Genomic DNA, 19880 nt, shown 5'->3' on the forward strand with positions numbered 1-19880 from the left:
GCCCCGCGGCATGTGGGATCTTCCCGGACCGGGGCACGAACCCGTGTCCCCTGCATCGGCAGGCGGACTCTCAACCACTGCGCCACCAGGGAAGCGCTGGAGTCTTCTATCTTAAATGAGCCAAAAATGTCCCTTTTTGGCTAAAGCTTGTTGAGTTGTTCTGACAGTTGTAAGCAAGAGTCCCGCCTTATACAATAATATATGTCCTAATCCTGCCTGTGAAACCCTGAAATGAGCGTACTCTCCCTCCAGAATCCTGGCCAGCTCAGGGCAGCAGGCTGGAGCTGGGCGGGGTGGGGTGGGGGTGGGGCGGGGGTGCCAGCAGGGGAGGCCCTGGGGGCAGCCTTACCATCCCTTTAACGCCTTCGGGGAAGAGGAAGCGGCTGTACAGCGTGCTCACAGTGTCGTCCGGGAGGATCTCACACTCCTTCTGGAGCAGAAGGTCCCCGGTGTCCAGACCATCGTCTGCCCAAAAGATGGTAAACCCCCCCTTTTTGTCTCCATGGATGAGGGTCCTACGGAGCAGAGGAGTGGAACCTGAGTCCGGAAGGAAGGACCACGGAGAAGGAGGCCCTGGGGGCTGCCCCCGTGACCGCCGCCGCCCTGCAACACACCCCATCTCCCCAGGGGATGACCGAAGAAGGAAAATGGCGTTTACTGATGCCGACTGCGTGCCAGCTATTGTGCTAAAAGCCTTAATGCCTCGTGTAACTTTATCCTCCCCACAGGTGTAACAGCATCGCATGCCCCTTTTACAGATAAGGAGACTAAGGCCCAGAGAAGTGAGGACACATGACTGGAGGTCAGGGAGCCTGAACCCTAATCAGACCAGTCCGACTACAAACCCGCTCTCTTTTCCAGCTCAGATGTCTCCACCTCCTGACTGCTCCTCTGAACAGCTCCACCCTCCAGATACGTACATCACCTCTCGTCTCAGACTATCTCGTTCAGGTGACTCTTCCCTCCATCTCTATCTCTTTCCAAGTGGGGGGCTGCTGAGAGCAGGCCTCAGGGAGCCCCTCAGGCCACTCTGCCCCGGCAACCCCGCTGCAGGACGGGAACACTTGGCGGTTCACCGTGGGAACGCAGGGTGCACGGCGCTGCCTGAGCCCGGCTCTTGCTCAGGGATCGTGCTGCGATCTGCTGCGTGGACGCCGTCCGGCGGCGCGCACAGGCACCGCGTGACACCTGCTCCTCAGCCGCAGAGGAAAGCTCGGGCTGAGGGACGGGGACGACTCGGGCAGGTGGGGTGTCTGGGCCCCGTCTCACCAGTTGATGGCCGAGGCCCCCCGGTGCCGGGGGAGCAGACTCGGGTGGTAGATGATGGAGCCGTGGCGGGGGGCGTTGATGATCTCCGGGGGGATGAACTGGCTACAGAAGGGCAGCACGTTGAGCTCGGCTCCCAGGGCCCGGTACGTCGCCACCACGCTGGGCAGAGCCTGGCCCCGCGCCCGCCAGCGGGGGATCTTGAACACCGGCACCCCATCCTTGTCGGCCTTCAGGCCTGTGGGACAGCGGGTGAGAGACTGCCCCCCGCTGCTGCGCCCGCTCGGACGCGGCCCCTCTGCCTGCCCCGCGGGGTGGCTCCCGCACCTCCTCCCCGAGCCTGTCCCCCCAGCTTCCCCCGCTGCCCAGCCGGGCTGCCCTGGGCAGCCCAGAGGGGACGGCGCCGGGCAAGGCCCGGGCCTCAGGAGCCGCTGTGCCTGCCGGGACTGACCTCTGCTGACCGCCGCCCTCTCCCACACGCCTGCCTGACCCCTGGCCTCTTCAGGTGCCCGGAGCAGGGCACCCTCCCCGCGGGTCTCATGTGCAGTCCGCAAGTCCCCAAGTTCTAGAATGCAGCCTCCTGCCTCTGCCTGCCCCACTGCCCCTCAGAGGTGGCGCTGCCCCTGCAGTCACTAGCCGCTTCCTCCGAGCTCCCCTCTGCCTGCCCCTCAGCCCCTGTCCAGCGCTTCCCAGCCCTTGGCTCTCTGGCACACACCCGGCTGATGTGTGGCCCTGGCTGACCTCACCCACCACCGGTCCCTCTGTCTCTGTGCCCTGGGTTCAGGGACGTGGGTCCACGTGAGCAGACCGGACCATGCTTGCAAAAGCTGTCCCCACTGGGACCAGGGACATCTGCTGGACATCTGAGGTCAGGTCAAGAAGCAGCCCCAGCCGGGCTCAGAGCTGCTGGCAGGGGTCCCCGAGTGGCTACGGGCAGGACTCAGGCTGTGCTACGGGCTGCGGTGGGCTCAGATCTGGAGCCGAGGCCTGGCTGGCACGGGGGCAGCCTGCACGCCCCATCTGGGGAGACTCTCTGTTCCTGACGCACCAAGCCCTGGGGCCTGGCAGCCCCGCCAGGCCCCTTTCCTCGTCCGGACCCACATTCTGAATCCATCAGGCCTGAGAAGGACCCGGGAGGGGCCCGAGGGTCTGTTCATCGAGCTGAGGGCCCTGCTTCCTGCTGCACTGCTGAGGTGCCCTCGGGAACTTGTTAGCAATGCGAGTCCCAGGTCCCTCCGGACCCTCTGAGCAGGAACTGCGGGGGGCCGGGGGCAGCGTCGGGGCCTCAGCACTCTGCTCAACAGGTGCCCCCCGAGACGCGGTGCAGGGCACGCTCACGTCCGAGAACGCTGGCCGCGGAGACTCCCGCCTGGGGGCCTTTTCAGAGCATGGCTGCCGCGGTCGGGCGGAGCCAGAGTGGTCAGACTGAGGGCCCTGGGAGTAGGCCAGGCTTCTCCACGGCCCTTGTCCAGGACACAAGCCCCACCCTGCAGTCCACCTGGTTCCAGAAAACCCCGGCGGCCCACTGGCACCTGAGCAGGGTCCGGGGTGGACCGTGAGTGGCCGCTTCTGTCCGGGAAGCCCACAGCCCCACACAAGGCCCCGCAGGCTCTGCGCCCACCACCGCCCACGGGGCACCCCTTCTCCGTGCTCCCGGGCCACCCACTCACCTAGGGGGTCCGCCTTCCCATCCTTGTCGGGCACAGTGAACACGCCCACGACCTCGTGACCCGCCTCCCTCAGGTGGCAGTAAACTTCCTGGCCGAACAGGCTCTGTCCGATCACTGCGATCTTCATGGCGGCGGGGCCGGGGCGGGAGGACCTGGGAAAGGAATACGACCTCGGCGTCAGACAGGGCTCGCTGGCCCAAGGGGGCAGCCCACCCGCCCCCCGCCCCAACCCCTCGGCCCAGCTCTGGGCTCCCTGGGCCGCCGGCCACTGCAGGGAGGCGGCCGCATGAGGAACGAAGGAAGAGGTCCTGAACGGTGGGCCTGTAGATACTGCAGCGTGAGTCGCATGCGAGCGCAGCCTCAGGGACTCCTCCCTGGAACCTCCAACACGGCACGGGGCCCTGCGTGTGGTGTCTTCCCAGGCGTATCTGAGCATGTTTCTGTAACGAACCAGTCCTGTCACCTCGGTCAAGTCACATCAGCTTCCGTTTCCTCACTTGTTGATGAGAAAGAGGCTCCTCAAACGCTTCCAGCCTGCAGGCCAGGCTCTCCCTGGGCAGGAAGCAGCAATGGGCCTGGACTTTGGCTGCGTAGAGACAGATGCCCAGTGGACGGGCCGAGGACGGAAGGTGGCGTGGGAGGTGCGACAGGTGCCACTGGGCTGCATGGGAAGACGCGCGGCTGGACCAAAGTTTGCTCGTTCACTCACCACGCTCATATCCATAAAACCTATTATCTACTTGATACGTTTCTTTAAATTATCTATCTACACAAATACACATTTTTGGAGAAAATTTTATTGAAGTATTACATGCTTCGGACATAGAGAAAAGTGTACAAACCGTAAGTATGTAGCTCAATGAATATTTACAAGCTGAACACACCAGTATAATCAGCGCTCACATAAAGAAACACTCCAGAAGCCCATTTAGATGACAGAGAGGTAGAACACGGGTAGACTCCGTGTACATAAATGGAGTCACGCTGCGCGATGCTCTGTGGATCGTTTCCCCTCAGCGCTGTCCACGCAGCTGTGCTGTGTCCACTGTCATCGCTCCACAGTGTCTTCCTGTGCGTGTAAGTAAATACGCTCGTGTATGCATCCTACTGTGGGTGGACGTTTGGGTGGTTTCCAGCTTGAAGCTATTACCAAGACGGATGTGACACAGATTCTGGCACGTTGTTCTCACTGAATACAAGAATACACTTCCGTTGGGTGTGTACCTGGGAGTGGAATTCCTGGGTCCCAGGTGTGAAAATGTTCAGCCTTACCAGCCTCTGCCAGTTTTCCAAAGTGGTTTTACCGATTTCCATGTGCTTTGCATTGCAGCGTCCTATCTGTTCATTTTACTATCCTGCTGACAGGGGCTGGAGCTATCCTGCTGGGGTTTCATTGGCGATTCTCTGATGGCTGATGAAGGTGAGCACCTTTTCCTACGTTTGTCAGCCACTTGGATTTCTTTTTGTCTGTTTTTTCCACTGGGTGACATTTTCCTTACTGATTTTGTAGGAGGTTTTTGTTTGCTTGGTATTGTTTCATTTTGTTTTAAAATAATCTAGACTATGAGTCCTTTGTCAGATCTATTTATGAAAAACATCTTCTCCAGTTCTGTGGCTGGACTCTTTACTCTGTGGTGCCTTTTGATGAACACAATTTCTTAAACTCAGCATAGTACCCTGCGTCAAAATCTCCCTTTACGCTTAGTGGGCTTTCTATTCTGTTTAAGAAATCTTTGCTTCCTCCAAGTTCCTAGAGATGTTCTCTTCGCCTTCTAAAATCTTTACTGTTTGACAGAGGAGCAAAGGCAACACGATAGAGCAAAGATGGTCTTTTCAACAAATGATGCTGGAACAACTGGATGTCCACACGCAAAAGATGAATCTAGACACACATCTTACACACGTCACAAAAATTAACTCAGAACGCACCACAGATGGAAATGTGAGATGCAAAAGTATAAAACTCCTAGAAGATAGCACAGGAGAAAACCTAGATGACTTTGAGTAGCCGGTGACTTTTTAGATACAACACCAAAGGCACAATTCAAGAAAGAAAAAAATAAGCTGGACATCATCAAGATTAAAAAGTCTGCAAAAGACACTGTCAAATGAATGAGAATGGTGGTCCTGTGTGTGTGTGTGTGTGTGTGGTATGTGTGTGTGGTGTGTGTGATACGTGTGTGAGGGTGGTGTGTATGTGTATGTGGTGTTTGTGTGTGTGTGGCATGTGTGTATGGTACGTGTGTGTGGTGTGTATGGTGTGTGTGTGTGTGTGGTGTGTGATATGTGTGTGAGGGTGGTGTGTGTGTGGTGTGTGTGTGTGTATATGGTACATGTGTGTGTGGTGTGTATGGTATGTGTGTGGTGTGTACGGTGTGTGTGTGTGGTATATATGTATGTACACGTGTGTACTGGCAGAGAAAAAGCCTGGAAGGACTCACACAGAAGTATTAAAAGTCACCAGGTAGGGTTGTGGGGTTTGGAAGTCTTTTGATGATGGTAATTCTCTTTTTCTTTCCAGAATGTTTTATTTTTATTTTTTTAATTGAGCGTATATTACTTGTGGAAAAATAAAGGGGACAAAGAAGATCTCTTTGGAAGCAGGGAGGCAGGGTCAGGGAAGCCACCTGTGGAGCTGGCGGGGCAGGAGCCCTGGGCAGGGACAGCCCACCTTGGGCTTTGGCGACAGGTGGGGGAGGCGCAGAGCCCTCGGTGCCCTCTTCCCGGGGACGCTGTGGGGCTGAGGTGGCAGCAGGGGGACCGTCGGGCTCCCCAGGCCCCCCGCCCCAGCCCAGCGTCCAGACCCTGCCCAGGGCGTTGGCCCCCTGCTCCGAGCCCACTGAATTCCGTCTCCGGTACCCGAGGGAGATTCTGCCTCCCCTAGGCAGGTGGCAGGTGAGGGGCCTGGACAGATGCGCCAAGGGCCCGGGCTCTGAGTACACGCAGCTAGTGCAGCCCCCAAACCAGGTCGTGGGGCGGGGCTGGGGCTCTGGGGTCCCAGCTCCGGCCCCCCCACCCACCCCGCCCGGCGCAAGAAGGACGGCGGCGCAGGCGGGGGTAGGGCTGGAGCTCTCCAATCACAAGAGGTCCTCGTTCCCGGCCCCCAGATCTGGCCAATCAGGGGGGACCATTCCCCATCCCGAAAATGGGGCGAGGCACTTGGCCGGGGGCAGGCGGCGCAGCGGGGCAGGACCATCTAGTCACCTTCGGTTCGTCTCCTTCCCTCTGCGGCCTCAGTTTCCTCTTCTGTAAGCGGGGCTGATAACCCCCCAGGCCGCCCCGCCCTCCCCCACGCCACCGCTGCACGACCCTCCGCAGGCCCTGCCCCGCACCGCGGTCCCGTAGCCAGAGGAACCCGCGCCAGGCCGGAGCCTCGGCTGCCCCCAGGGGAGCCCCGACTCGCGTCCCCGCGGCCAGGCTCGCGCGCCCCCAGGCGCCTCCGCCGGGGGACCTGAACCCAGCGCCTCCGGAGCCCCCGGGGCCGCGAGCGGGGGCGGCCTCCCTCCCTGGGGCGCCGGGGAGCGGGACTCACCACGCACGGGAGGAGCGCACGCGTCGCTGGCCAGAGCGGACCTCTGAGTCCGGGTCCGGGCAGGGGACAGCGCTGGCGCTGGCCCCGCCTGGGCGGTGGGGAGGTGGGGCCGGCCCCTGCCAGTCCCGGAGCCCCGGCCAAGGCCAGAGCCCGGGAGGGGAGGGGCCGGGTCGGGCGGAAAGCCCCGCCGGGGGTGGGGGTGGGGGTGGGGGTGGAGGGGAGGGAGCTCCCGGGCTGCGACCCCTCCCGGATTCACAGGGCTTTGCAAAGGCCCCGTGGTTGTGAGCACCCGGCAAGGCTGACGGGATAAGGGGAAAGCGGCCAGGCGGGTCACTTCACTCACTGGCTCAGGAACTCTCCACGTGCTGTCAAGGGGGAGGGAGCCCCCGGGCTGCGACCCCTCCCGGATTCACAGGGCTTTGCAAAGGCCCCGTGGTTGTGAGCACCCGGCAAGGCTGACGGGATAAGGGGAAAGCGGCCAGGCGGGTCACTTCACTCACTGGCTCAGGAACTCTCCACGTGCTGTCAAGGTCTTGCTCCGGGAAACGCACCCATACTTCGGGAGGCTCCTACTTCAACGTCACATCTTAAGCGAAGCTTTCCCTAACCACACCCCCGCTAGGAAAGACCCCCTCGTCACATGACCACAGAAGGGCTTCAGCATTCCTTCAGGCACCCTCTCAGCCGCAGGTTTATCACTGCTTTTGGGATTATCTGACTGGCTCCCCCACTGGAACACGAGGTCAAAGACGGTCTCAGCACCTGGCGTAGTGCCTTGTGTTTAGTAGGTGTTCAATAAAACTTGTGGAATAAATGGCTGAATGTGAGGAGCCTGGGGTGGGAAAGTTGTGTGAGAACGTTGAAGCTGGAATAGAGAAAAGTGCCAGGTGACACTGAAAGAATGGCTGGGAGATCGGACACCCCAAAACGGTGTTAGGAAATCAGAGGAGAACCCATAGTCTTAGGGGGTGTACAGAGAGGAGGGGAGTTTAAGCAGCAAGTCTGAGCACTGCCATCTGCAGTAACATGGAAAGCAGAAAACGTGCCAGGGGACCCAGGCTGTCCGGCTAGGGCCATTTCCAGGCAGAATGTTGAAGGTGCCTCCTGACTTCTTCTTGCTGCTTATACTAAATGTGAGAGAAGACAGATAAGCCAAAGGAGGACTGTTAAATAAAAAGGAACCAGAACTTGCTGGTTTTCAAATTTCCTAGCTTCTCTGGATGTCAAGTGAGGCTAAAATTAACACACAACTCGCAGGTGAAGGGAGACATGAGGCATGGCCATGGCAGGAAAAGAGGGTCTAAAGATGAAGCCCAGTGTATGCTGTAAGATCCTTTGGTAAGTTCTCAAAGAGGTCAAAAGTGGCACCTCAGAGTATTCGGTTCAACAGTAGGACTTCCGGGAAGCTTAAAAGCTGTCATTCAGGGCTTCCCTGGTGGCGCGGTGGTTGAGAATCCACCTGCCAGTGCAGGGGACACGGGTTCAAGCCCTGGTCTGGGAAGATCCCACGTGCCGTGGAGCCACTAAGCCCGTGCGCCACAACTACTGAGCCTGCGCTCTAGAGCCCGCGAGCCACAACTACTGAGCCTGTGCGCCACAACTACTGAAGCCCGAGTGCCTAGAACCCGTGCTCTGCAACAAGAGAAGCCACCGCAACGAGAAGCCCACGCACGTCAACGAAGAGTAGCCCCGCTTGACACAGCTAGAGAAAGCCCGCGGGCAGCAACAAACACCCAACACAGACAAAAAATAAATAAATTAAAAAAAAAAAAGTTGTCATTCAGCAGAAGCCCAAGGTAGAGAAGGGTGTATCTCAAAGAGGTTGAGTGGGTTTGCCAGCGGATCAAAGGACTGAACCTCAATAAGATTCATAGAAGACACACTTGGTTTTTAAAAGAATTATATTGGCAAAAGCTTGGACTGAAAGTATCAGAGACAGTGCAAAATGAAAAGAGACCTCTGGAACTCCCCTCCCCCTCTCCCAAATTCTTCTGGCAGGAAGCAGCCTGAGAAACCACACACGTGCAAACATAGGGTACCTTTTATGGAAATGAAAGGATGGCTTGCAGAGCAGAAGGAAGAGCCCAAAGGTGGAACCAAGAGCACGAGGACACACTTTCAGGCCAGAATCAGACCGAGTCCTAATGAAGGAGCTTCCAGGATCTGCCCAGGGGATTTCAGGACTGTACGGATGAGTGACACCTGTGCGCCTCCCAGTCCCGTCCCCTTCGAGTGCCTGTGGTGGCCACGCTGTGCCTGTCCCACTGCTGTGTGCTGGGTGTGGGCTGGGGCTGGGAGTGCAGACAACTGGTCCTTGAATTCACAGGTGTTCAGATTGAGAGCCACTGTACCCCAGGAGCCTCCTCCACATCAGAAGCTGGTTCAGACGCAGACTCTGGACTTTGAGCCCAGCCTGCCGTGGCTGGGACTTGGGGAGTGCGTACGTTTTGCGTGTGGGAGAACTGAGTAATTTGCGGGCTCTTGGAGGACTGCGGCGGCTTAGAGGTCTTTAACACGCCCCTTCAGGAGAGGAGTGCAGTTCCTCGAGCCCTTGAGTGTGGCCTGAACTCCGTGGCTCACTTCTCACACGTGCGACGTGGTGGAGGTGACAGTGTGTGACCCTGAGTCCATCCTTTCAAGACCAGATCGAGGAGTGGGGCCTGAGGTCAGACAGTGTTAGAAGACAGCTCTCCTGCATCCTAGAACCGCACGGCGCTCTGAGTGCGTCACACCGCACCCACCTCTGCCAGCTCAGCTCGCTCTGCGGAGTGCCCCTGCCCTTGGTCTACACGAGCCTTGCTTCGGCTCAGGGATGGGCTCCTGCAGCCCCAGCCCTCCTCCCTTGGGATCCCACGTTCATAGCACAACTCACACCCTAATATACTTTGCCATATGTTTGTCTGTCTTTCCACAACGGCAAGAGTCCTGAGGAGGGGGAAGGGTCTCCGTCAGCTGCCTCTAAAGAGGCCCCAGAGGGCAAGTGTGGATGGAGGATGCCCCCAACAGACAGGGTCTCTGCTGAGCCTTCTGCGGGCCCCTCGGTGGCCGGGAGCACAGGGGGGCCTTGCTCGGCCCTAGGCTGAGGGTCAGAGGCAGTCTAGGGGTGGCTTAGGGGGTGAGTGTGGCTCAGGCCAGGTGGACGCGTGACCAGATGGAATCTCTTTCTGTTGTGTAAGGATGATTCAGCTGTCCTTCAGGAACTCACGAGCTGGGTGCTGTGTGTAGGCTGGAAGGGAAACATTAACTAGGGAGCTCCGTGGCCTTTGGAAAAGCAAAGTCAGTGGCCGCATGACCCAGGCTTTCTTCTCCAACTTGGGGTCAGTGATTCCTTTGCCCAAGTCCTAAGGTCTCCTGTTCAGGTGGAAAGTGAGACCCGCCCCCCCAACCCCCTGCGTCTACCCACCTTGTGAAGTATTCATGGTGTCACCTGATGCCCAGCCCCCATGGGGACTGAGAATTCAGGATGGTTTTCCTCGATATTCCCCCTTGAAATGGGCAACATGGGATTTTACATATTGTCTTAGTTCAAGGCTGGTAACACGATACCACAGGCTGGGTGGCTTATAACAACAGACACTCCTCGCTTGGGGTTCTGGAGGCTGGAGGTCTGAGGTCAGGGTGCCAGCATGGTCGAGCGAGGGCCCTTCTCTGGGTCACAGACTTCTCGCTGTGTCCTCACGTGGCAGAAGCAGCGAGGGAGCTCTGGGCTCCCTTTTCTAAGGGCACAAATCCCCTTCACGAGGTCTCCACCCTCATGACCCGATCACCTCCCAAAGCCCCCACCTCCTAATACCAGCATCTTTGGGGGTTAGGATTCAACATACAAATTCGGGGAAACGGACATTCAGACCACAGCACAGACAGAGGTAAAGTATGAGTGAACCTTCACACAGCTCCTGGCTTTGAACCGAAATCCACACAAGGACCTGGAAATAAAAACAAGCGTTTCTGGAGAGCCGGGCTGACAGTCACAGGGTGCACAGCCGTGCTCCCGCGAAGGCCTCGCGCAGGGGCCTGTTGACCCCTATGTAAAATCAAACCTTGGTGGGGGGTGGTTGGGTTTGTATCCCCAGCGCCTGCGACAGTGCCTGGGCTGCAGGTGGCCCCCCAGGAGCTCAGTGCAGGGGAGCGAGTGAGAACGGCAGAGGGCCGGGCGCAGCGTCCCTCCTGGAGGTGCTTGTAGCCCAGCGGGGGAAGCGCTGTGATCAGTGAGAGGGGAGACATCAGGAGCGGGGCCTGGGCTGCATCAGGCCTCCCTGGGAGGACAAGGCCTGGCGGGGCCCGGATGAGTTTAATCAGGAAACACCTGATTAAGTCAGTTGAATCATCAGGGACCCCAGGTCAGGAGCTAGGAAACACGTGCAAAGACAGAATCGATCACAAGTTCATGATGAACTTTCAGCTCAAGTTCAGCTGCAGCATCTCACTGAACCCTCTGGTCTGCCCTCTGTGCTGCTCTCCTCCTGGGACGCCGATGGTCACAGCGGCTCCCCCCAGCCCCGCACACCGGCTGGGAGCAGCCGTGGTTCCTCTCGCATCTGGGCACGCTGCCCGGTGGCGCCGTCCCGCACACACGTGCACGGCAGCGGGCGTGGTGCTCTCCTCCTGGGACGCCGATGGTCACAGCGGCTCCTGCATTCCCCCAGCCCCGCACACCGGCTGGGAGCAGCCGTGGTTCCTCTCGCATCTGGGCACGCTGCCCGGTGGCGCCGTCCCGCACACACGTGCACGGCAGCGGGCGTGGGCTCGCGTGTGGCCGCTGGGACGGCTTCCTGGTGCACGTTGCAGGGTTTCACACACTCCTGCCCCCCAACCAACAAAACTGTAGCAAAGATCCTTACGTGCTGGAACTTTTCTGAAGGCTGCTTTTCCAAATGTTGAATTGCTGAGTTACATGGTATGGACAGTTTTGATATTAGCAGATATTACCCAAATTTGCTTTTTGAAGACGTTACAATATGTCACGCTTCCCCCTCACACTGCAGGGTAAGAGAGCACTGGAAGTTGTCTGACTTTTTCATTTCTGCCAACCAGAACCTCAAAACCAGAATCTTACCGTCGCTTTAAAATTGCAACTTTGTGACACCAGAGAAACAAACTATCACCTTTCACTATGTTTATTAATGATGTGGATTCTGCTTCTATAATTTGCCTGCATTTTCCCTTTTTTCTCTTTGTCTTTCTGTCAATTTATAGAAGCCCTCTGTATACTGGAAATAAGAAAAGCTTTTACGTTCTGAAACAAGTTCGTATGAAAAGTGAATCATTTGAGACAGTCTTGAATAATGGCGCGTCATGCCCTTCAGGAATCGAAGGACCAGGACGTCCAGATGGAAAGGACTCGCCTGGCACCACTTCCATGAACGGAAAAGCAGGTGTCCACACAATTTCAGAACAGGGAAAAGGGAGGGCACTGAGAACCAAATAAAGAAGGAGGCTTTCTCAGAAGCAAGAACCACTGCTCTCAAAATTATGAGGGAAAATTACTTTCAAATATTTTATTCCCAACTCAAACTGAGACACGGAGGGAAGGTAAGGGACACTCTGAAGACAAGCTAGTACTGAAAGTTACACCCAGACACACACACACGCAGCATTCTTTCTGAGAGGCCCCTGGAGCACGTGATCCAGAAAAACAACAAAATAAACCCAGAGACAGCGGGATTTGGATCAAGGAAACAGGGTTCAGCATAGGAAGTAAAAAAGGACAATCTCAGGATGGCCGGCCAGGCCGGACAAGCGTCCACAGAGAGGGGCTTGGACGGAAGCCCACAGATTCTACATTAGGAGAAGCACCAAAGAAAGAACACCGCTATGCATGTGACAGGCCTGATGGGGCATTTCAGAAAAATAAAAAATAAAGACCCATACGTTGCAATTGAGCCCATTTTAAAAACTAACTCTAAGAATAACCAAGAAGTGGACCAGGGAGAAAGATCACAATGTCCTACTGTGTCTCTACAGTGCCTAGTGACGCACAGTCGTGATAGGTTCTTCAGTTTATAACCGATTATTCATTTTACCAAACTTTCGCTCTTCCTGTACCGGAAGGTCGGGGGTGAGGGAGAGGGGGGAGTCACCGGTGAGGACTAGACCCTCGCCTGTGTGGTGACGGACTCGCGGCTCTGGTCAGACCTCCTCCCCGAGCCGCAGTCCTGGACGCCTGCTGCTTGCAAACACTGACCAAGTCAGAGGCCACCTCACGGTCCTGGAAGGCCCACTGCCCGGCAGGCACCGTTCTAGGCACAGGGACAGGGGAGCGAAGCCAGCGGCTGAAGGAGCGGACGTGCTGTGGACGCGGCGCCCGCGTGAGGCGGCGGGGCAGGGCTGGACGGGGTCTGGAGGCCTTCTCGTCCCGTGCTCTTAGTGCTGTTCAAGTGTTTAACAGCACGTGCTGTTTTCATAAAAACAAATGGGTCGTTCCAACTCCCTTTCTCCCTCACTCTCTCTCCTACGGGGACTAGAAAAGCCCCACGCAGGGGACAAGGTCTGATGGGTTGCGTCCCACGCCCTCGGGAGGGCCACCCCCGATCCCCTCCCAGACCCAGCCTCTGTCCACGGGGGACCAGAGCCACCTGCTGCGTGTCAGGCAGACCCCAGGGCACACTGGGAAGCACCAGGCCGGGGAGAAAACCCCTGGGCTTGGCGCCGTTGCAGTGTTTTCAGTTGCTTGTCACCAAGTGCAGGTGAAGAGGCGGGGCGGCCGGGACAGGGCCCAGGCGGGAGCTGAGGTGAGGCCACCAGGCGGAGGCCACCCGCCATCAGCTGCGCGCCAGCTCTCGGGGCTGGGGTGCTGAGAGAGGCGGTGGACAGCGGGCAGCCAGGCACCGGGCCCTGCTGCTTACGGACGACGCGACGAAGCTCCGCAAGCGCCAGGATCACACGCCGCAGAGGCCGGCGGACTTAGGGGCCTCCGTACACCACGCGGGGAGGGGGGCCCCCGGGGCTTGAGCCGGAGGCGTCCCCAGGACACGCCCCCCTCTCCCGGAGTCCAGAGCAGTCCCCAGTGCTCCGCCCCCCCCCCCACGCAGGACACGTGCACACGCGCTCCCTACACTAAAGCTCCTTTGTGGTAACACACGCTCCTGAAATGGAGTTTTCGTCTCTGCAAAGCAGAACGGACACGTACATACACGGCAAGGGGATGTGCTTCGTCATCGCTAGAGACATTCACACCTCACCCCTCCCGTCAAAGCGCCGGGAGGCCTGGACCTCCCTCGGATCCGCCTGGACCGGCCACGGCCGTCCCGGCTGGCCTGGGGGGCTGGCCCAGCCGGAGTCCGTGACCCCACGCCACCCAAGGCGGGGCTGGAGGGTGGGCAGGACTCCGCGGGCTCCCTGGACCCTACACAGACGACGGCTGGAGCGCGGCGGCCAGAGCGTCCCACTTCAACGTGCGACCGGGGCGGAGTCGAGTGCCGCTCGACAATTCAGTTTAGGATAAGCAGAGCGCAATTAAAAACAAGGGACGCACGCGAACAAGCTCACGTGCCTGTCAGATGTAAGAAGGCCAGTCCCGTTGGACCAGCAGAAGCAGAACGCAATACGCAGGTCAGAGTCCAGGACACCGAAAGGACGGTCTACAGCGAGGGCGCGCGACTGGAAGGGTGTCTTTTAACCGGGTTTCCGTAACTTCTTTTAAAAGTTAAAATTAAAGAAAAAATAATAATAAAGGTCCACACAACCACCCCAGCTCCCTGCAGATGCGACTCCACACTCGTCCCAAGGGCCCGTGAAAGCCAGGCCCTCCCTGGAGGCCCGGGCGCCTAAGACCTGCACCAGACGCGGCCTTCAGGCCGCCACGGAAGCGCATGTGTCAAGGTGCAGCCGCAGGATGCCTGCTTGGCTGCTGTGGGAATGCCTGCCCACCGGGACTCGTCTCTGCTGGGTGTTGGCAGCCACAGCTCAGGGACCTCCGCCCCACGAGGCAGCCCTGGACCCGAGGGAGATGGGGTGGACGGCTAAGAGCGTCCCCTCCCCGGAGACGGCGTGAGATGCGTTTCCAAAGGCTCCTCGGGAGGCTCGTGGGTTGGACAAGCAGAGGCCGCCCTGCCAGGAGGCTGTATGGCTCTGCCCTCCCCGTCACCTCCTCCGGTGCCGCCTTCCCAACCCAGGACCCACACGTGCGCCCTGGGCCAGTACTCTCGCTCTGGTCGCCACGCCGACCTCAGTCCCTAGAACGTCGCGCACACACTGAGCTCTCCTGGGGCCCTGGCCTCTCTTCGGACTACACTCCTCCTCACCCTGCAGGTCACATTCGTGTCCCCTGCCTGGGCAGTGCTGCTCTCTAGGCACCGTCCACTCAGCAGGGCTGTCTGCACCAGTGCCCGGGCTGGGCAGAGCAGCTCACCATACTCGGGTGCAGAGGGCTCCCCCCCGAACACACACATACACTGCTCCATGCATTAGGTACTGGGGAGCTGAAAGGGCCCAACAGTTATGCGGGGTCAGTCGGGGGGTTACTTGGCTGGAATGTCTACGGACAACATGCTGGTCGTGGCCAGCGGACGGCCCCCGGATGGCCCAGGAGGCCAACGACAATCCGTCCATGGCCTCTTCCTCAGGGGTGCCCGGGGCTGATGACTCGGGTGCTGTCTGGGGGAGCTCGGTGTCACCTCTGAGACCCTCTCTGGTGGGGCCCTGACGGGGCCCTACTGCAAACAGGAGCGTGGCGCCCTATCCCTGGGCGGACGCACCCTGCAGCGAGCCGCCCGCCGAGGCAGGCCTGGCTAGCCTCACAGGCGGCTCTCCATTTTGAGGGTTGCTCTGGTGAGTTCGATCCCAGCGACGGGTTCCCCAAGCAGGGAGTTTGGACGGGGAAGGGCTGCCCCAGCTCTCCTGTGTTCTGGGCTTGTGCAATTTCTCTGTTGATCAGATTGAGTAAGCCCCACTGAGGTCACTGCTGGCACAGGAGTTGGTAACTGGGGAGGGAGCCGTCCCCACCAGGGCATGCGAGAACCTTTCCCGTAAGGGTTTTCTGAGCTTCCTGGAAATTGCTGGTGTCTCTAGTGGCAGATGGGCCACTGAGTTTAACCAACATTTGAACAAACACCCACTGTGTGTTGGCCCTGATGAAAAGGACAAGGTTCCTGTGCTTCTGAGGTTCAAAGTCGGGGCAGGGAAAGAGAGCTGTCAAAGACCATTCTTTCTCTTGCTAAAGGTGCGCTAAGCACCTGCTGTGCTGCAAACGTTGTTCTGGACGCTGGGGGTACAGAAGGAACACAGATCTCAAAACACACCTCGCCCTCCTGGCACTTACATCCGATGGCTGGCGGAGGACAGTAAACAGAATAAACACGGCAGGTATAGAGTATGTGAGATGCAGAAAAGTAAAGCCGGGAAGAGGAAGAGGAGGGTGGGGGACGTTGTCTTTTAAACAGGGTGGTGAGAGAAGTTTCAGGAGACAGTGACGGCTGAGCAGAGGCCTAGAGAAGGTGAGGGAGCCATGTGGGCCCTGGGGAAGGGCATACCTGGGGGGAGATGCACCTGGGGGAAGAGCACATCTGGGGAAAGATACACCTGGGGAAGGGCACACCTGGGGGAAGATACACCTGGGGAAGGGCACACCTGGGGGAAGATACACCTGCGGAAGGGCACACCTGGGGGAAGATACACCTGGGGAAGGGCACACCTGGGGGAAGATACACCTGCGGAAGGGCACACCTGGAAGAAAGGGACACCTGGGGGAAGGGCACGCTGAGCACAGGCTCTGGGGCAGAGCTGTGCCTGGCAAGCTCCTGGATGAAGGGGAATCAGGGTGCATCCAGCACCTGGGTCGTGGGGGGCCACGGACCACACATCACCTTTCCTCACTCCTCATTCACTAAGGGCTGTGGGCAGTGAGAGTTACATGGGGAGGGGAAGCTGAAGGCTGGGCCTGGGAGCAGAGGCGGCTCCCCCAGGCCCTTGCAGGCGCTGGCCCCCACTCACGCTCTCCTCAGCCAGCTCCTTGGCCTCATCAAGGACCCTACTGTCCTCTTTCCATCCCCTGATACACTTCCTTCCAGTACCAAGCAATGCCTGAAGTTGTCCAGTTTATTAACGAAATTCTACTCACTTATTTGCCCCCTTTCAAGCCCTAGAGCAGCCCCAGCCCAGCCCAGCGATGGTCAGTGAATGCCTGTGGGAAGGTCCTGCACCCGTGAGGCCGGTCCCGGTCCCTGCCCCCTCCTCTCCCTCCCTTCGTTCCAGAGGAGAGGCGCCCTTCACCTCCCGGGCCGCCCAGGCCCCAAGGCTCTGGACCCCATCCTCCGAGACACCCCAGGGCCTCTTCCCTCACCGTTCATTCTCTCCTCACCGCTCTCTGCCGATCACTGCCCAGCACTACGCTGTGTGCTCAGGTGTGCCCCGTGCTGCAGACCCTCTTCCCCTGTCTCCCTGCCGACCTCCCCCTCCCCTGGTCACGCAGACCTCTAAATCCCAGGCTCTGCTCACCTGGGGGTTGGGACAAGATTCGGAGTCAGCAGCCATCAGAAGCGTCACGCAGGAATGTGTGTGCCGTGCAGGTGGGGTTCTCCCCGAGAGAGGGTCTGTAGCCGTGGTCAGAGTCTCACTCCCAAAGGATAAGAACCCTGGGATGCTCACTGCGTTCCGTCTGCACGCAAAGATTTATTAGAAACTGTATTTCTAGAGGAGGGGCACCTGCCTTCTTCTCGGGGGCCGTCCGCCCAGGCCTGGGCCGGGCGCCCACGGAGGGAGAGGGCTCAGCGGCGTCGGCTGTGCTTGTGGAACCAATGCCCGGGCCTGGGGGCTCCGTCCTGCAGGTGATTTTATGCTTTTTCACGTTGGCACATACTTCAAAGAATTTCCCAGTTATGGTCCAATCAGACCAGCTACCCTACTTCATACCATGTTTTCCAACCTCAGCACATACACAGTAACATTTTAACCGTTCAGAAGAACACTTTCGGTCATCTGGAAGACGCAGGAAGCCCGTGTGCACCTTGGCCGGAAATTTCCCAGCATGCAACCCTGCTAACGCACTCACTGCAAAACCTCTCCCACCCCCCTGGGGCCATGGACCAGGAACCAGATGTATTCAAGGTGCGAACGCTGTTTCTAGATATTTTATTTTTGTTATTGGGGCTGTAAATGGGATCCTCGCTCGCTATATTTTGTAAGGGGTTATGGCTAGTGTGTACACAGGCACCTTATCCCTGCGTTTATCTTGTATCCAGTCACTTTCCTCTGTTCTCTACTCCTGTCCTGAGCACTTTCAGCCCCTTTGAGGGAGGACGATATTTCTCTGCCCCGTGGACACCAATTCTTGGCCAATGACTTGGGGGCTCAGTGCTGGATCCTGAGGGGGGAAGCGGTGTGTGCCCCTCTAAGCAGAAGCTCTGGGCATCGACTCCAGCTTTAAGACCACCCCCCCCACACACACACACACACAGCGGCCTGAAACACGGCACGCCATCATGCAATGACGCTGGGGTCAGGGACATGGATGCGGTCAGGAGTTCTTCCTCGGGGTTTCTCAGGTCTCTGCTGCGGCTGCAAGTCCTCTGAAGGCTCAGCTGGGCTGGAAGTCCAGCATGGCTCAGTCACGTCGCTGGCAGGCAATGCTGACCGTCACCCGGAACCTCCGCTGGGGCCCGTGACCGGAGCACTCATACTCGGCATCTCTGTGGCGCTAGGGCTGCTCTCAGTGACAGTTCGGTTCCACGAGGGAGCGTCCAAGAACAAGTGTCCCCAGAGTGAGCACGGCCAGAGTCCAGGTGGAGGTGATGAGGCCCATCACTGGCCTGGAAGTCCCAGAACGTGGCTTCCCCCACTGTCTACCCGTCAGGCCAGGCACTGACACAGTCCAGATTCCGGGGTGAGGGAAGAGTCCAGCTCTCGGTGTGAGGAGCCTGGCTGCAGGCAGGGGGCAGGACGGAGTCCGACTCCACCTGAGCTGTAAGGACCGTCACAGGGTCCCGCCACGCTCCTTCCCCTCCACTGCGAGGCCGGCACGGCCCAGACGGAGCTGCTGCAACTCCTTCACTGTCCCCCAGGCATGCGCTTTAAGCCAGTAAACACGCACCGAGCCCCCACTATGTGCCTGAGCCTCTGGCCTCACGACCCAAGCCCGGGTGTGGAAGGGGTGAGGGGGCTTGGCTCTGTTTGTGAGGCGGAGTGATGATAATTACTCTCTAACACTTATGTAGCACCTACTGTAGACCAAACACTGTTTTGAGCACAACAACCAGCATCCTGTTTCCAGGCAGAACTTGAGGGGCACACGCATTAGGTTCAGGAAGCAAACAGGGGCATGGGCTGTTGTTTTCACTGTAAATTTCTGGGGTAGTGTAATAAAATAAAACCAAAGTAGAACACATAATAATTAGAAGAGATAAAGTACTACTACTTTATGATTTTGATCCACAAAATCCCAAGAGAGTAAACAGAAAAACTACTAAAATTAGTAAGTACCATCCTGTGAGCTCTGTGACCGGGCATCCGCCACTTCCTCTCACTTCTCCCATCCGAGTCTCTGTGGGGCCTCCTGAAAATGGGGGACCCCCGCCTGCCAGCTCGAAGGTGTACGATGAAGAGCCAGAGGGAGTGGGTGTGAAAAAAAGCTGAGATCACACTTGGGGAACACAAAGGTGGATGCCCACGTGGGATGTCCATGTGCTTCCGGCGCTGTGATCGCCCTGGAGCAGCTGCGATGTTATCCTGAATGGTCCTTAGAGAGCCCCGGGCCCGGGGGACGCGGGGACGGGGAGAGGCTCTCAGCAGACAAAACACTCAGTGGAGGGGCTGATGGACGCTTGCCCTCTTCCTTCCTGCACCCCCCAGACCCAGTCCCACTTCCAAGTGCTCGCTGGTTTCGCTTTGGGGCCTGCAGATCCGTAGTGCACGCGGCTGTGGTGAGAAGTCATCAAGACACCTCCTGGGCAACAGGCTGTGACACAAGCCGAGACTCTGGGTCCCTGGGGGCCTGAGTCCTGAGCAGAGTACTGCAAACGTGGACGGCAGGAGACCCACCATCACCCCCCAGAGGAGTGTTCTCCAGCTTTTCAGTGGGAGCTGCCCTTGGCCCTGGTCCTCAGGAATTTGTTTTTCACCTCCTCCTCGGTTCTGTGAGCTGCCCCATCACCACGTGATTCCTGCTCCAGTTGACCAGACACAGGTCCTGCTGCCTGCGATCCAGGCACTGCCAAAGGCAGCAGAGACCCGAGGCTCCTGGGAAGATGGGCAGTGGCGCGTGCCAGGCCCCGCGGCCCGCAGACCACAAACCACCCCATGAAGCAAAAGACCCACTTTGCAGGTGAGAAAACTGAGGCTCAGAGAAGCTGATTGCCCCGCGTCCCAGCGAGTGAACGGCAGAGGGGGAGCTGCAACCCATCCAGCCCGGGATCGGGTTCCGCAGCGCGCAGACTCGTTCTTCCAGATCCTGCACCGCCTCCGGCAAAACCTCCAGCCCA

The 19880-nt window shown here is 58.5% G+C and overlaps 1 protein-coding gene across 3 annotated transcripts in view; it reads right to left on the bottom strand.

The window, feature by feature from the left end:
* Positions 1-6665, bottom strand: part of ALDH1L1 (aldehyde dehydrogenase 1 family member L1) — a 46177-nt gene extending 39512 nt beyond the window's left edge. For 2 of the 3 annotated variants that reach the window (XM_028478936.2, XM_028478937.2), the window contains exons 1-4: positions 6469-6540; positions 2937-3088; positions 1270-1504; positions 350-515 (exon numbers count right to left, since the gene is read on the bottom strand). In XM_028478936.2, the coding sequence (XP_028334737.1) occupies positions 350-515; positions 1270-1504; positions 2937-3063 (528 nt within the window). In that variant the 5' untranslated portion in view covers positions 3064-3088; positions 6469-6540. Of the gene's footprint in view, positions 1-349; positions 516-1269; positions 1505-2936; positions 3089-6468 lie in introns of all 3 variants that reach the window. The other variant, XM_028478935.2, reaches the window with a different exon arrangement.
* Positions 6666-19880: the final 13215 nt, after the last annotated feature.

This window comes from Physeter macrocephalus, chromosome 18 (assembly GCF_002837175.3).
Source record: "Physeter macrocephalus isolate SW-GA chromosome 18, ASM283717v5, whole genome shotgun sequence".
NCBI classification, from domain to species: domain Eukaryota; kingdom Metazoa; phylum Chordata; class Mammalia; order Artiodactyla; family Physeteridae; genus Physeter; species Physeter macrocephalus.